Here is a 16893-nt window from a genome sequence, read left to right as displayed (position 1 = left end):
TAGTTTTATAAGTGCTTGATCCACTGCCTTTACTGTGTGTGTGCCTTTACCAATGAGATTTTTCCTTATGTGTTTTCCATATTTCTAGTTGTGCTCTTTTCTGCTTAAAGCAGTCCTTTTCAGGTTTCTTAAAAAACTTTTTAGTGGTCTTTTCAGTTCAGTTCAGTCCGGTTCACTCATTCAGTCATGTCCAACTCTTTGCAACCCCATGAACTGCAGCATGCCAGGCCTCCCTGTCCATCACCAACTCCCAGGGTTTACCCAAACTCATGTCCATTGAGTCCGTGATGCCATCTAACTATTTTGTCCTCTGTTGTCCCCTTCTCCTCTTGCCTTCAATCTTTCCCAACATCAGGGTCTTTTCAAATGAGTCAGCTCTTTGCATCAAGTGGCCAAAATATTGGAGTTTCAGCTTCAACATCAGTTCTTCCAGTAAACACTCAGGACTGATTTCCAGTCCCCTATAATGAAAAGGACATTTTTTTTTTTTTTTGAGTGTTAGTTCTAAAAGTTCTTGTAGGTCTTCATAGAACCATTCAACTTCAGCTTCTTCAGCATTCCTGGCCGGAGCATAGACTTGGGTTACCATGATATTGAATGGTTTGCCTTGGAAATGAACAGAGATCATTCTGTCATTTTTGAGATTGCATCCAAGTACTGCATTTCGGACTCTTTTGTTGACCATGATGGCTACTTCATTTCTTCTAAGGGATTCTGGCCACAGACATAGATATAATGGTCATCTGAGTTAAATTCACCCATTCCAATCCATCTTAGTTCGCTGATTCCTAGAATGTCGACGTTCACTCTTGCCATCTCCTGTTTGACCACTTCCATTTTGTCTTGATTCATGGACCTAACATTACAGGTTCCTATGCAATATTGCTCTTTACAGCATTGGACCTTACTTCTATCACCAGTCACATCCACAACTGGATGTGTTTTTGCTTTAGCTCCATCCCTTCATTCTTTCTGGAGTTACTTCTCCACTGATCTCCAGTAGCATGTTGGGCACCTAACTACAAAATTCATGGGCTGACCTTCAAATTTGAATGACAGCCTTGCCAAATATTCTTAGTTGTAACTTTTCCTTTTATCACTTTGAAATATTGTACCACTCTTTTCTGGAGTACAAAATTTCTGCTGAAAAGTTAGCTCAGAATCTTATGGATAAATAACTATTTGCTTTTCCCCTGCTGCTTTCAAGATTCCTTCTTTTCTTTAATTTTTGCCAAAAATTGGTGTGAACCTCTTTGGTTGATCTTGATTGTGATTCTTTGTGCTCCCTGGACATGGATGGCTGTTTTCTTTCCCACTTTAGACAAGTTTTCATCTATTTTTTCTTCATCTAAGTCCTCAGCCACTTTCCTTCTCTCTTCTCCTCCTTCTGTGACCATTGTAATGCAAATTATGGTATGATTGATGTCTAGAATTGTCTTAAACTCTCATTTTGTTTGACTTTTATGTCTTTTTCAGTTCGGCTTAGGTAATTCGGACTACTTTGTCTTCCAGTTCACTGATCCCTTCCTCTGTATCAGCTAATCTGTTGACTCCTTCTAGTGTTTTTTGTTTTGTTTAGTTTTGCTATTTTATTAGTTCCATTTGATTCCTCTCTATGTTCTAATGCTTGTTAAACTTCTCACTGGTTCATCCATCTTCTTCTGTGTTCCTTGAGCATCTTATGCCCATAATCTTGAACTCTTTTATCAGGTAGATTGCTTGTCTCCCTTTATTTAGTTATTTTCTGAAGTTTTGTTTATGTTTGGAACATATTTCTCTCATTTTGCCTAATTCTTTTTGTTTATCTCTATGTATTAGATACATTGGTTGCATTTCCAAGTCCTGAAGATGTGTACTTATGTGGGGTATATCCTTTGAGGCCCAGCAGTACACTCTCCTCTGGTCATGAGAACTATGTGCTCGAAAGGTGTCCCATATCAGATCTACATGGCCTGGTTGACTGCCAAGTGCTACCTCATGTGATGGCTGCTTGCCCACTGGTAGACAGAGCTGGGTCCTGGTGCAGCTGGTTGAAAGGTCCAAGGGTCCCATGCCTCAGCCAGCTGGTAGACAATGTATGTCCTAGTAAGACTGGCTGTGGGACCTCTGGTGAATGGAGCAAGGACCAGGCCCCTTTGCAAGATGATGGGTCCCAGTGAGGCTGGGTGTATAGCCCAGATGGGTCCCATGACTGTTGCCAGCTCCCTTGTGAGCAGGTCATCCCTCAGTGCTAACAACCTAAAAGGAGGACTCCAAAATGGTACTTGCCAGCATTGGTATCCTTGTAGTAAAACAGGCCTCCAAAAGTGGCTGCCACCCTCATCCCCATCCCCAAAGGGAATGCCAGTTGCTTCCTGTCTCTCCAAGAATCTCTCCAAGATGAACAAGCTGGTCTGATCCATGCTTCTTTCATCTTACTGCCTCTGCACTGGGCCTCAGAACATATGTTTGCATGTGCCTTTTTACAGCAAAGTCATTATTTCCTACCACCCTATGGTTCTTCCATACACAAGCCCTGCTAACTTCCAAAGCCAGATATTCTTGAGGTTTGTCTTCTTGGTGCAGAACCTTTCTGGCTGGGAATCCTAATGTTGAGCTTGGACCTTTTTCTCCTTGGGAAGAACCTTTGCAGTTGTGATTATCCTGTTGTTTATGGGCCACTGACCTCAAGGTGAGGCTCTAGACTATATTACATCTCTTTGTCTCCTACCCATCTCATTGTGGCTACTTCTTTCTGTCTTTAGTTATTAAAGTGTTTTCTGCTAGTCTTCCTGTCATTCTCTTAGTTACCCTGAAAATAGTTTTAATTTTGGTATGTCCATGATCAAGGAAGGAAGCCTGGGGTCTCCCTTCTTTACCGTCTTAGCCTCATTCCCTAATTTTGCTTTTTTTTTTTTTTTTTTTCTCACAGTGTTTCTCTTTGGATGGTTTCTTTTTCTGAATATATATTAATCTCTTCCCCTTCAATGTGAACTCTACCATTAATGCACCAAATGCATTGCTTACCTCACAAATTTAAAATTGACTGGGCGCTTTTTGTATCTTCTGTGTCTCTTGTTTATGTTATAAATATTTGGAATTCAGTTATTTTATGCTTTTAATTCAAGTGTAGTTAATTTATAATGATGTATTAGTTCTATGTGTACAGAAGTGATTCAGTTAAATATATATATTTATATTTTAATATATATATTTTCATGTGTATATATAAAGTCTTTTCCAAATTCTTTTCCACTATAGATAATAAGAAAATACTGAATATAGTTCCCTGTGCTATGCAGTAGGTCCTTTTTTACCTATTTTATATATAGAAGTGTGTATATGTTAATATCAAACTCTTAATTTGTCTCTCTACCCATTGCCTGCTACCCTCTTTGGCAGTCTTCAATTTTTTTTCTCTGCCTGTGAGTCTATTTCTGCTTTGTAAATAAGTTCATCTGCATTGTTTTTTAGATCTCACATATAAGTGATATATATATTTGTCTCTGACTTATTTCACTTAGTATGATAATCTCTAGTTCCATCCATGTTGCTGCAAGTGGCATTGTCATTCTTTATATGGCTGAGTAATATTCCACTGTGTGTGTATACACACATATTGTATCCTCTTTATCCATTTACCTGTCAGTGGACATTTACATTACTTCCTTGTTTTGGCTATTGTAAATAGTGCTGCAGTGAATGTTGAAGTGAGTGTATCTTTGTGAATTAGTTTTCACTATATATATATGCCCAAGAATAGGATTACAGGATCATATGGTAACTCTATTTTCAGCTTATTTATTTTAATGTTATCATTAAGTCTAACATCTGTATCATTTCTGAGTTATTTTTGATTGATTACTATCTTTATGGGTCATATTTCTGTGCACCTTTATATGCTCGGTATTCCTTGATTGGATGCCAAATATTGTGAACTTTTTATTGTGTGTGCTGAGTATTTTCATCTTTATATAATACTCCTTAGCTCTTTTTTCTTGGATGTAGATAGGTTATTTGGAAATAAGTCTTGCTTTAATATTTGTTAGATGGGAATAGAACCACATTCAATCTGGGACGGGTTATTCATCACTGCAGAGGCAAGACCCATTTTAGTACTCTACTCAATGCCCTATGACTTAATGAATTTTTTCTGGGTAGCCTCATGAGAATAAGCATCATAGATTGGTGCCAAATATTTTTTCCTTAATTCATTTGGGATGGGCCTGTCTTTGGTCTTAGGTGAAGTGAAGTCACTCAGTCGTGTCCGTCTCTTTGTGACCCCCTTGGACTGTAGTCTACCAGGCTCCTCAGTCCATGGTATTTTCCAGGCAAGAGTACTGGAGTGGGTTGCCATTTCCTTCTCTAGGGGATCTTCCCAACCTAGGGATTGAACCCGGGTCTCCCACATTGCAGTCAGACACTTTACCATCTGAGTCACCAGGGAAGCCCTTGGTCTTAGGTAGTTTCTCACATAAAAGTCCTATAAGTACTAATCCATTCCCTTGCTGACTACTCCTCTAGGGAATTCTCTGAGGATTACTGGGGCTCTTTCTCTGTGCAGCTGTCTCTTTTCTGGTATCTCCAGTGTCAATATTAGTCCAGAGATAGACAAAAAGAAGCCAGATTTCATGTATGATATTCTGTTTATATGTATTTGACCTGAGTGACATTTGGTAAAGAAATTGTCCAACTGAAGATGATTTAGAAATTGCCTAAAATCACAGGAGAGCAATACATTGAGAAGATGTCTGATCTGAAACTGGATACCCTGAAGGTGTGCAATGAGAAAAACTGCATCTAAGGGTTAAATGGTTTCCCTGGTGGCTCAGAGGTTAAAGCATCTGCCTCTAATGTGGGAGACCCGGGTTCGATCCCTGGGTTGGGAAGATCCCCTGGAGAAGGAAATGGTAACCCACTCCAGTACTCTTGCATGGAGAATCCCATGGACCAAGAAGCCTGGTAGGCTACAGTCCATGGGGTCGCAGAGTGTTGGACACGACTGAGCAACTTGACCTTCAAGGGTTAAATATATTCTTACTGTTTGACAACATATGCAAATTTACCCATTACCACCCTCCCAAATTTATGTTCAGAATAACCTTACAAGTCACAGGACAGGAATGACTGCTGATTTCCAACAGACTGTCACATTTTAAATATTTATTTGTATCTTTAAACAGCAAGTTGAAAGTAACCAATATACTTGTTTGATATTTTAGAAACAAGCTCTTCTAGAGAAAAAAATGGCTTATCATTTACAAAAAATGCAAGAAAGTGGCATTAAAAAGGAAGATATGAGGAAAAATACAAATGATTACGGAGAACAAGATGGACTACATTATGAATGTGAGAATATTAATATCTAATGTAGCTATGTAGAAAGTGCTTGACTATATATTTATGTAAAAAATTCTTTTGCAAAACAATTGCTTGTGCTTGCTATCTGCTTTGTACCAGGGCAGGATTCTAGGAATTTCCCTATCACAGTTCAAGTTGAAATGTAGATATATATACATATATATATATATAAATTAAACAAACTAAAATAGCCTTATCATGTGATTCAGCAGAGAGTCATGCCTAGACTGCAGTTCTAGACAACTTCATTATACTTATATATTTTGTGCTCAGTTCAGTTTAGTCAGTCAGCCATGTCCATTTCTTTGTGAACCCATGGACTACAGCATGCCAGGCTTCCCTGTCCATCACCAACTCCCAGAGCTTACTCAAACTCGTGTCCATTGAGTCAGTGATGCCATTCAAACATTTCATCCTCTGTCATCCCCTTCTCCTCCCACCTTCAATCTTTGCTAGGATCCGGGTCTTTTCCAAGGAGTTAGTTCTTTGCATCAGGTGGCCAAAGTATTGGAGTTTTCAGCTTCAGCATCCATCCTTCCAATGAATATTCAGGACTGACTTTCTTTAGAATACACTGGTTGGATCTCCTTGCAGTCCAAGGGACTCTAACAAGTCTACTCCAACACCAAAGTTCAGAAGCATCAATTTTTCAATGCTCAGCTGTCTTCACAGTGCAACTCTCACATCCATACATGACTACTGGAAAAACCATAGCCTTGACTAGACAGACATTTGTTGGCAAAGTAATGTCTCTGCTTTTTAATATGCTGTCTAGGTTAGTCATAGATTTCCTTCCAAGGAGCAAGCATCTTTTAACTTTGTGGCTGCAGCCACCATCTGCAGTGGTTTTGGAGCCCCCCAAAAATAGTCTGTCACTGTTTCCATTGTTTCCCCATCTATTTGTCATGAAGTGATGCCATGATCTTGGTTTTCAGAATGTTGAGTTTTAAGCCAACTTTTTCACTCTCCTCTTTCACTTTTATCAAGAGGCTCTTTAGTTTTTCTTCACTTTTTGCCATAAGTGTGGTGTCATGTGCATATCTGAGGTTATTGATATTCCTCCTGGCAATCTTGATTCTAGCTTGTGCTTTATCCAGCCTGGCTTTTTGCATGATGTATTCTGCATATAAGTTAAATAAGCAGAGTGCCAATATGTAGCCTTGACATACTCCTTACCAAATTTGGAACCAATCTTTTGTTCCATTCTAACTGTTGTTCTTGACAGGCATACAGATTTATTAGGAGGCAGGTCAGGTGGTCTGTTATTTTCATTTCATTAACAATTTTCCACCATTTGTTGTGATCCACACAGTCAAAGGCTTTGGCATAGTCAATTAAGCAGAAATAGATGTTTTTCTGGAACCCTCTTGCTTTTCCAAGGATCCAACAGATTTAGTCTCTGTTTCCTCTGCCTTTTCTAAATCCAGCTTGAACATCTGGAAGTTCACGGTTCATGTATTGTTGAAGCCTGGCTTGGAGAATTTTGAACATTACTTTACTAGTGTGTGAGATGAGTGCAATTGTGTGCTAGTTTGAGCATATTTTGGCATTGCCTTTCTTTGGGATTGGAATAAAAACTGACCTTTTCCAGTCCTGTGGCCACTGCTGAGTTTTCCAAATTTGCTGGCATATCGAGTGCAGCACTTTCACAGCATCATCTTTCACGATTTGAAATAGCTGAACTGGAATTCCATCACCTCCACTAGTTTTGTTCATACTAATGTTTCCTAAGGCCCACTTGACTTCACATTCCAGGATGTCTGGATCTAGGTGACTGATCACAACATCGTGGTTATCTGGGTCATGAAGATCCTTTTTGTATAGTTCTTCTGTGTATTCTTGCCATCTCTTCTTAATATCTTCTGCTTCTGTTAGGTCTATACCATTTCTGTTCTTTATTATGCCCATCTTTGCATGAAATGATCCTTTAGTATCTATAATTTTCTTGTAGAGATTTCTAGTCTTTCCCGTTCTATTGTTTTCCTCTATTTTTTTTGCATTGATTGCTGAGAAAGTCTTTCTTATCTCTCCTTGCTGTTCTTTGGAACTCTGCATTCAAATGGCTATATCTTTCCTTTTCTCCTTTGCCTTTCACTTCTCTTTTTTTCTCAGCTGTTTGTAAGGCCTCTTCAGACAACCATTTTCCCTGTTTGCATTTCTTTTTCTTTGGGATAGTCTTGATCACTGCCTCCTGTACAGTGTTATGAACCTCCGTCCATAGTTCTTCAAGCACTATATCAGATCTAATCCCTTGAATCTTTGTCACTTCCACTGTATAATCATAACGGATTTGATTTTGGTCATACCTGAATAGTCTGGTATTTCCCCCTACTGTCTTCAGTTTATGTCGGAATTTGGCAGTAGGGAGTTCGTGATCTGAGCCAGCTCCCGGTCTTGTTTTTGCTGACTGTATAGAGTTTCTCCATCTTTGCCTGTAAAGAATATAATCAATCTGATGGGCCCCGCCCATTAGAACAAGACCTAGTTTCCTCCTCAGTCAGTCTCTCCCTTCAGGAAGCTTCCATAAGCCTCTTATCCATCAGAGGTCAGACAGAATGAAAACCACAATCACAGGAAACAAACCAAACTGATCACATGGATCACAGCCTTGTCTGACTCAGTTGAAATTATGAGTATGCTCTGTAGGGCCACTTAGGACAGACTGGTCATGTTGGAGAGTTCTGACAAAAAGTAGTCCACTGGAGAAGGGAAGGGAGAAGGCAATGGCAGTCCACTCCAGTACTGTTGCCAGGAAAATCCCATGGATGAAGGAGCCTGGTGGGCTGCAGTCCATGGGGTCGCTAAGAGTCAGACACGACTGAGTGACTTCACTTTCACTTTCCACTTTCATGCATTGGAGAAGGAAATGGCAACCCACTCCAGTGTTCTTGCCTGGAGAATCCCATGGACAGAGAAGCCTGGTAGGCTGCAGTCCATGTGGTCGCACAGAGTCGGACACGACTGAAGCGACTTGGCAGCAGGCAGGAGAAGGGAATGGCAAACTACTTCAGTATTCTTGCCTTGAGAATCCCATGAACTGTGTGAAAAGGCAAAAAGATAGGACACTAATGATGAACTCCCCAGGTCAGTAGGTGCCCAATATGCTACTAGAGATTGGTGAAGAAATAACTCCAGAATGAAGAGATGGAGCCAAAGCAAAAACAGCAACCACTGGTGATGGAAGTAAACTCTGATGCTGTAAAGAGCAATATTTCATAGGAACCTGTAATATTTTGTGCCACTGAAACTAAAAATATGTAAATAATTGCTATTACCTACCAACATGATGTTCTACTATTTTGTCAGCCATAAAGAATAGACAGTACCAGAAAAAAAAAAAAAAGATGAAGGAAAGGAGGAAGTAGAAAAAGAGGGAAAGGAAGGGAAAGGAAAAAACAAAGAAAATTTAAAGGAAGGACTTCAGGTCATTACTTTGTTATGCCCAATATCTACCAGCTTCCTCTTATTTCTAACATTATAAGACTATAGTAGTATTTGTTAAATTAATGATATTAAAATTTCTTGGCCAGAATAAAAATATGTAGGTTTTTGTAAATTATCTGTGAGTATATGTATCAGGGAAAAACATAATAATCTTCCATAAGTTATCACAGCACCCCACCAATCCTGTCTCTGTCCCATCAATGCTGTTTCTTGGTGAGAGTCTCCCTTTGTCTCTCCAGTAGATTCCTAACTAGTCTCCATTGGCTCTTATTTTTACCTGCCTCAAATCCATTTTTTATGCTGTTACATAATTATATGTAAAGGTCTGCTCTGATAGTTTCTTCTCCTGGCCCCCAAACTTAAAAGATTTCCATTAAATCTTAAATGAAGCTCAGACTTCTTAAGCAACCATTCATCACCATCGAGGGTCAAACTTAAACCTAACTTTACTTCACATTACCTCCTTGAAGAAGGTGGATATGATCCAGGAGGTGATATGCACCCAAACTGGAGCCAAACTGCTGAAGTTCAAGTCCTGCTTTATCATTTTATAGCCTTGTAAATAGGTTATACAAATTATTTAACATCTTTGAATCAGTTTGATCATCTGAGAAGATAATACTTCTAAATTCCATAAAAAGCCCAAAAGTTCTAGCCCTTAGCAAACATTTAGTTAATTGTCTAATCAAATGAGACTACTGACCTTTCCTAAAACACAAGTTACCATTTATACTTCTGTGCTGCTCTTTATCCAGGTTTCTAGCCTGGAATGCCATGTTTACTGTTCATCTATTCAAATCCTACAATTCTTTAAATATTCACAATAAATGACACAATAAAAAATCTTTCTTGATGTCTGTAATTGGAAGATACCTCTCCTTTGAACTCTCTAATACTTTGTGCTATTCTTAATCCATGTATTCCATATTTCCCACTATCTTAATTACCCCTAATATTGAAACTCCCACCTTGGTGTTTCACAGAGTACTAAGTACTGTGTGTGTGCATGTGTGTGTGTGTGTGTGTGTGTGTGTGTGTCTGTGAATGTGGTCAAGAAGACATTTTAAACAAATTGTTACATCAAATCTCCTCTTTTGAGGAAGTGGTATATAAATTATTTTATCTAGGTGACAAATTGAGTTATAGCTCTATAGTGATATTGTCATCTTCCAAATAGCTTCCAGAGGGACAGAGACAATAAGAAAGGAAAGGAATATTGGGTGAACCTGGTCTAGTTAGAGGAAAGATCACTCTCATATGTGACAATTTTACTGAAAAAACATTGAGCACACATGCTATGAAGTTCCTTTGTCCTCCTAATTGGTTAGAAGCAGGAATTATACTTTCCTTTTTTACAGAGAAGGAATATGTAAATGGTTACTTATGCTAATTTGTGAGGCACATTCAAGAGTTGCAGTTGTCACTGTGGGCTAGTGGGTCTCCAGCCAGTAGTTCTGTTGGTAGCCCATCTCTATAAAAAGGAAATAGTATCATCCACCTCATTAGAACTGATTCAAATGGATTCTTTTTAATGGCTGAGTAATACTCCATTGTGTATATGTACCACAGCTTTCTTATCCATTCATCTGCTGATGGACATCTAGGTTGCTTCCATGTCCTGGCCATTATAAACAGTGCTGTGATTGGACACTGTGGGAGAGGGAGAGGGAGGGATGATTTGGGAGAATGGCATTGAAATATGTATAATATCATATATGAAACGAGTCGCCAGTCCAGGTTCAATGCACGATACTGGATGCTTGGGGCTGGTGCACTGGCACGACCCAGAGGGATGGTATGGGGAGGGAGGAGGGAGAAGGTTCAGGATGGGGAACACATGTATACCTGTGGCAGATTCATTTTGATATATGGTAAAACCAATACAATATTGTAAAGTTAAATAAAATAAAATTTTTTAAAAATTAAAAAAAAGCAAATAGTAAGTTATAGTTAATAACCCAGATATAGCTTTTCTGTCAGAAGAAAATTCTGTCCCTTCAAATATATCTTTTAACCTAAAGGGATAATATTTGAAGGGTAATTCCATTTCACATTTATTCTTGTTCTCCAATACCTCCCCAAAATGCTGAATATAATTAGCATGTAGGCTCACTTCCTATTATGGTATGATAAGAGAGTCTATCTTGGGTAATTCTGTCATCACCACTATTAAAAATAAATGTTTTGTTGCATTTTAAAGCTATTTATCCAAAGAAGAAAAAGAAGAAGAATGATGACATAAAGGTAGTTTATGCTGTTGCTGACCAGAAACCAAACAGAGGAGCAGATGGTAATTTAATATTATAATAAGAAATATTAAATAGTATTTTTAGGGAAGACTAAATTTGGATGACTTTTTTTTGGCTTAAATGCAGACAATTCCTCTATTCCTTTTTGTCAAATGACAGAATTTGGGTGATGCTTACAAGCAATAATACAACTCTATTGCTTCCAGAATTTTATCTCTAATTACTAATTTAGTATTCTGGACTTATATCATCATTTTAGAGAAATTAAATGGTCTATTGCTGCTGAATGAACAGTATGTGAAACAAAAAATTGAAAGATAATTTTTATATTGCTCAAAATGATTTTTGAAAATTCTGAAGTGGATCAGAAATTAAGGACATTAATTCAGTCCATCATGGACTCCAGTGAAATATCACTTTATTATTTCTATCATTCTGTGTTACTTCATGTTGTCTGTTAGAATTAGACCAGGAACCCAAATAACAACATAAATATCCTCCAAATAATACACTATCAAAACTATAAGACTATTTTAAATTGAGCAATATGAATTCTTCTCCAATATTAAATTTCCAAAGAAAAATTTAGTAGAAAAAATCCATTTGTATTTATCAGTTAAATTCTAAGTAAAAAGTTTAAAATCTTTCTTGCCCAAGGATGTAATTTGATTACTCTCATAAAGTCTCTAGGATGAAACAGGACTGAGCTAAGGCTGTCTTCCACTCAGAACTACTGTAGTTTACCTAATTCAGCTCTAAACTTTGTGGGTGCCATTTGTAACATTTGTAACCCAGTTCAGTTCAGTCAATCAGTCATGTCTGACTCTTTGTGACCTCATGAATTGCAGCACGTCAGGCCTCCCTGTCCATCACCAACTCCTGGAGTTCACTCAAACTCATGTCCATCAAGTCAGTGATGCCATCCAGCCATCTCATCCTCTGTCGTCCCCTTTTCCTCCTGCCCCCAATCCATCTCAACATCAGAGTCTTTTACAATGAGTCAACTCTTCACATGAGGTGGCCAAAGTACTGGAGTTTCAACTTTACCATCATTCCTTCCAAAGAACACCCAGGATCGATCTCCTTTAGAATGGACTGGTTGGATCTCCTTGCAGTCCATGGGACTCTCAAGAGTCTTCTCCAACTTAGGAATCGAACTGAGGTCTCCTGCATTGCAGGCAGATTCCTTACCAGCTGAGCTACCATGGAAACTCTCTCAGTTCAGTTCAGTTCAGTCACTCAGTTGTGTCCAACTCTTTGCGACCCCATGAATCACAGCACGCCAGGCCTCCCTGTCCATCACCAACTCCTGGAGTTCACTCAGACTCAACGTCCATCGAGTCAGTGACACCATCCAGCCATCTCATCCTCTGTCATCCCCTTTTCCTCCTGCCCCCAATCCCTCCCAGCATCAGAGTCCTTTCCAATGAGTCAGTTCTTCTCATGAGGTGGCCAAAGTACTGGAGTTTCAGCTTTAGCATCATTCCTCCCATGTGGGTCCCAAAAAGTTTGTTGTTGTTGTTGTTGTTGTTGTTGTTGTTTTTTAATAAAACACCAAGGAATTACTTACAACATATACAATTATGACAACACAAGCCACATATCCACTAAATAGAGACAATAAAACTAAATTCTCAGTTTCCGAAGCAGTTATCCTATACAGAATGGTTTTCTAAAACTCTAGTATTTAATGAAGGTCAGAATTGTCTTAGAAAAGAAAGTTAGTCATTTAGTCATGTCTGACTCTCTGTGATCCAATGGACTGTAGCCCACCAGGCTCCTCTGTTCATGGAATTATCCAGGCAAGAATACTGGAGTGGGTTGCTATTTACTTCTCACTGATGTCAAAATCAGTGCCTCTTGAGAAACCTATATGCAGGTCAGGAAGCAACAGTTAGAACTGGACATGGAACAACAGACTGGTTCCAAATAGGAAAAGGAGTACATCAAGGCTGTATATTGTCACCCTGCTTATTTAACTTCTATGCAGAGTACATCATGAGAAACGGTGGGATGGAAGAAGTACAAGCTGGAATCAAGATTGCCAGGAGAAATATCAATAACCTCAGATATGCAGATGACACCACCCTTGTGGCAAAAAGTGAAGAGGGCCTAAAAAGCCTCTTGATGAAAGTGAAAGAGGAGAGTGAAAAAGTTGGCTTAAAGCTCAACATTCAGAAAACGAAAATCATGGCATCTTGTCCCATCACTTCATGGGAAATTGATGGGGAAACAGTGGAAACAGTGTCAGAATTTATTTTTCTGGGCTCCAAAATCACTGCAGATGGTGATTGCAGCCATGAAATTAAAATACGCTTATTCCTTGGAAGGAAAGTTATGACCAACCTAGATAACATATTGAAAAGCAGAGACATTACTTTGCCAACAAAGGTCTGTCTAGTCAAGGCTATGGTTTTTCCTATGGTCATGTATGGATATGAGAATTGGACTGTGAAGACAGCTGAGCACTGAAGAATTGATGCTTGTGAACTGTGGTGTTGGAGAAGACTCTTGAGAGTCCCTTGGACTGCAAGGAGTTCCAACCAGTCCATTCCAAAGGAGATCAGTCCTTGGTGTTCTTTGGAAGGAATGATGCTAAAGCTGAAACTCCAGTACTTTGGCCACCTCATGTGAAGAGTTGACTCATTGGAAAAGACTCTGATGTTGGGAGGGATTGGGGGCAGGAGGAGAAGGGGATGACGGAGGATGAGATGGCTGGATGGCATCATCGATTCGATGGACGTGAGTTTGAGTGAACTCCGGGAGTTGGTGATCGACAGGAAGGCCTGGCATGCTACGATTCATGGGGTCGCAAAGAGTCGGACATGACTGAGCGACTGAACTGAACTGAACTGATGTCAAAATATCTCAGTGTTATTGGAGGAAAGAATGGTAAATGTAAAGTACTATTTTAAGCCTCACCATGTTACCAGTCTATCTGTGACAGTTCTCCAGGTATCTAAAGTATAAATTTAATTAAGTATAACTGAAAGACAAAAATGAATTCTCAAACTGTATTAATACTTTATCTGGGGGCGGTGGGGAGGTACTATTTTCTACTCTCCACTCCTAAAGATTGACATGTGAGTCATTCTTTTTTAATGAACTTTAGAAATGTACAGTAGTGATATCACAATTATATATTAAAAGTGTTCCTCTCTCTCATTCACCATAATCAAACCTCCTAACTTTACCTCTCACCGTTGCACTGACTATGAACTCCATATGGTGTAATAGCCTATCCACCATTATGGGCAGTGTCTCAACATTTTGTAATTAGCAACAATCCAAGCAGAGTTCAGAGGTCAGAATTCTCTACAGTTCCTGCTTCTTGTCTCTATATTTTTACATTCTCAAAAAAAAAGATCTGAAGGTAATTTATTTTGGTTTTTAAATTACTTTAAAGCAAAATGGAATGGTTTTATGTAATTGCATGAGTTTTAACACATATGAAATTGTGTGACTTCTATCAAAATCATAACATTTCCAACATTCCAAAAATGTTCTTTGGCAGTCATACATTCCTTCCTCCAACTGATAAGCCCAGGCAACCACTGATATGTTGTCCATCACTACAGTTCTTTTTCCTTTGGAAAATGTCTTTTAAATGGACATTTTGATAATTGTTCCTTTCATTCAACATAGTGTCTTTGAAATTCATTCAAATTATTTCATTTGTCAGTAGTTTACTCCTTATTATTTCCTTTGTGTGTATGCAATGGATTTACTTCTGCATATGTCAGTTGAAGAAAATTTGGTTGTTTCCAGATTTGGGTGATTATGAATAGAAAGATCAGAAGTATACACTAAGTGTACATTAAGCTTTTTGTGTGAACAAGGGATTATTATTGTGAATGTTGAAGTTTATAAAGAATTGCCTATTTCTTAGAGCAGCTATAACATTCTGTATCCCCCATTAGTAATGCATGAGAGATCTATTTGCTATGCGTCCTTGCAACCGTTGATGTTATCAGTATTTTTTATTTTAGCTATTTATATAGATGTAATGGTATATCACTGTGGCTTTCATTTGTATTTTTCTGATGTCTAATGATGATGAGTATTTTTTCATATGCTTTTTGCCTTTTGTAAATCCTGCCTAATGAAGTAGCTGTTGAAGCCTTTTACTCATTTTTATTTGGACAGTTTTCTTACTATTGAATTTTGAAAGTTACTAATATATTCTGAATATAAGTCTTTTTCAGGTATGTGATTTGAAAATATTTTAATCTGTGACTTGCCTTTCAGTTTTCCATTTCTGATTATTCAGTATGTCTATCCTTTTGCCCATATTGCACTATCTTTGATTATTGTAGCTTGTTATTGTCTTAAAGTGAAGTAGTATAATTTCCAGCAAGTTTATTTTTCTTCCCAGTTTTTAATGGACATTTTAATTCATTTGCCTAAGTATTAGTTTTATACTCAGCTTTACATCAAAAAATATGCCAGGATTTTTGAATGGAAGAGAAATAAATCTTTACAGGATCTTCCAATCCATAAACATTGTATTTCTTCCTATTTGTTTAGGTCACCCTTGATTTCTTTCATAAGTGTTTTGTAGTTTTCAGCTTAGAAATCTTGCATATGTTCTGTTATATTTATGAATAAGTGCTTCATTTTTGGTACTATTGTACATGGTATTTTAAAAATTTGATTCCCAGTTGTTTGTGGCTATTGTTTTTACTATATCTCTTTGTACAGATATTTTAGTGTTTTTGTTCAAGGTAATAGTATACTTACTTAGCTTATCACAATCAACTCTGACTAGACATTCTTACCTCTTTATGTTAAATGTAAAGTGTAAAATGTGGAAATCTTACCACTGTATATGTTTCCTTATTCCTCTCCCCTTTGTTATTAGGTACCTTATATATTACGTCTACATACACCAAACATGCACTCAGACAATGTAATCATTATTTAAATAACTAAACAGAGGTAGACAGTCTATTATATTTAGTCAAATAATTTACGTTTTGGTTGCCTTTTAACTCCTGATGTTTCTGGTTATTTTTATTCTTTTTATCTTAACTTTTTTTCTATTGGAGTATAGCTGATTTAACAATTTTGTGTTAGTTTCAGGTGTACAGAAAAGTAACATATACATATATCTATTTTTTTCAATTATCTTTTGATGTGAAGGAATTCTTAATTCAGTACAATAAAATTTCACATATTTTCATTATAGTTTGTATATTTTGTTACTTTTTCAGGCTCATTTGTATGAATTCTCTTTGATATTGAAAAATTATTAATCTTTTACCTTATTTGTGGGAAATATTTTCATCATTTTGTTAATGGCATTTTTAGCCTTTCTTATTAAACATTTCAAACATAAGCAAAAACCAACAGAATACTTATGTGCCTCTCTTTCAATTTCAACAATTCATGGATTATTTTGTTTTGTCTGTGCCCTCAACTTCTCCCTGGTGCCCTATTGTTTTAAAGCACGCCACACACATTATTTCATCCATCAGTATATTATTATGTACCTAAAAGATAAGGATTATTTTTAACGCATAACCACAATACCATGATCACATTACACAAATGAATAAGTCATTAATGTAAAGTGAAAGAAAGTGAAGCCACTCAGTTGTGTTCAACTCTTTGCGACCCCATGGAATGTAGCCTACCAGGCTCCTCCGTCCATGGGATTTTCCAGGCAAGCGTACTGGAGTGGGTTGCCATTTCCTTCTCCAGGGGATATTCCCAACCCAGGGATCGAACCCAGGTCTCCCGAATTGCAGGCAAATGCTTTACCATCTGAGCCATCAGGGAAGCCCTTAAGGGAAGTCCTTAATGTAATCAAACATTAAATCACTATTCAGCTTTCCAGTAATCTCATAAATATCACAAA

The 16893-nt window shown here is 37.8% G+C and overlaps 1 protein-coding gene across 1 annotated transcript in view; it reads left to right on the top strand.

Moving 5' to 3' along the window:
• The window catches only part of FSIP2 (fibrous sheath interacting protein 2), a 140842-nt gene that overhangs the window by 31027 nt on the left and 92922 nt on the right, over positions 1-16893 (top strand). Inside the window, exons 8-9 of the mRNA XM_025273720.3 lie at positions 5202-5328; positions 10985-11074. Coding sequence (XP_025129505.3) covers positions 5202-5328; positions 10985-11074 — 217 coding nt within the window. The remainder of the gene's footprint in view (positions 1-5201; positions 5329-10984; positions 11075-16893) is intronic.

The sequence above is a fragment of the Bubalus bubalis genome, chromosome 2, assembly GCF_019923935.1.
Source record: "Bubalus bubalis isolate 160015118507 breed Murrah chromosome 2, NDDB_SH_1, whole genome shotgun sequence".
NCBI lineage: Eukaryota > Metazoa > Chordata > Mammalia > Artiodactyla > Bovidae > Bubalus > Bubalus bubalis.
Note: the sequence above shows the minus strand (reverse complement) of the source record. Positions and strands in the feature narration are given on the sequence as shown.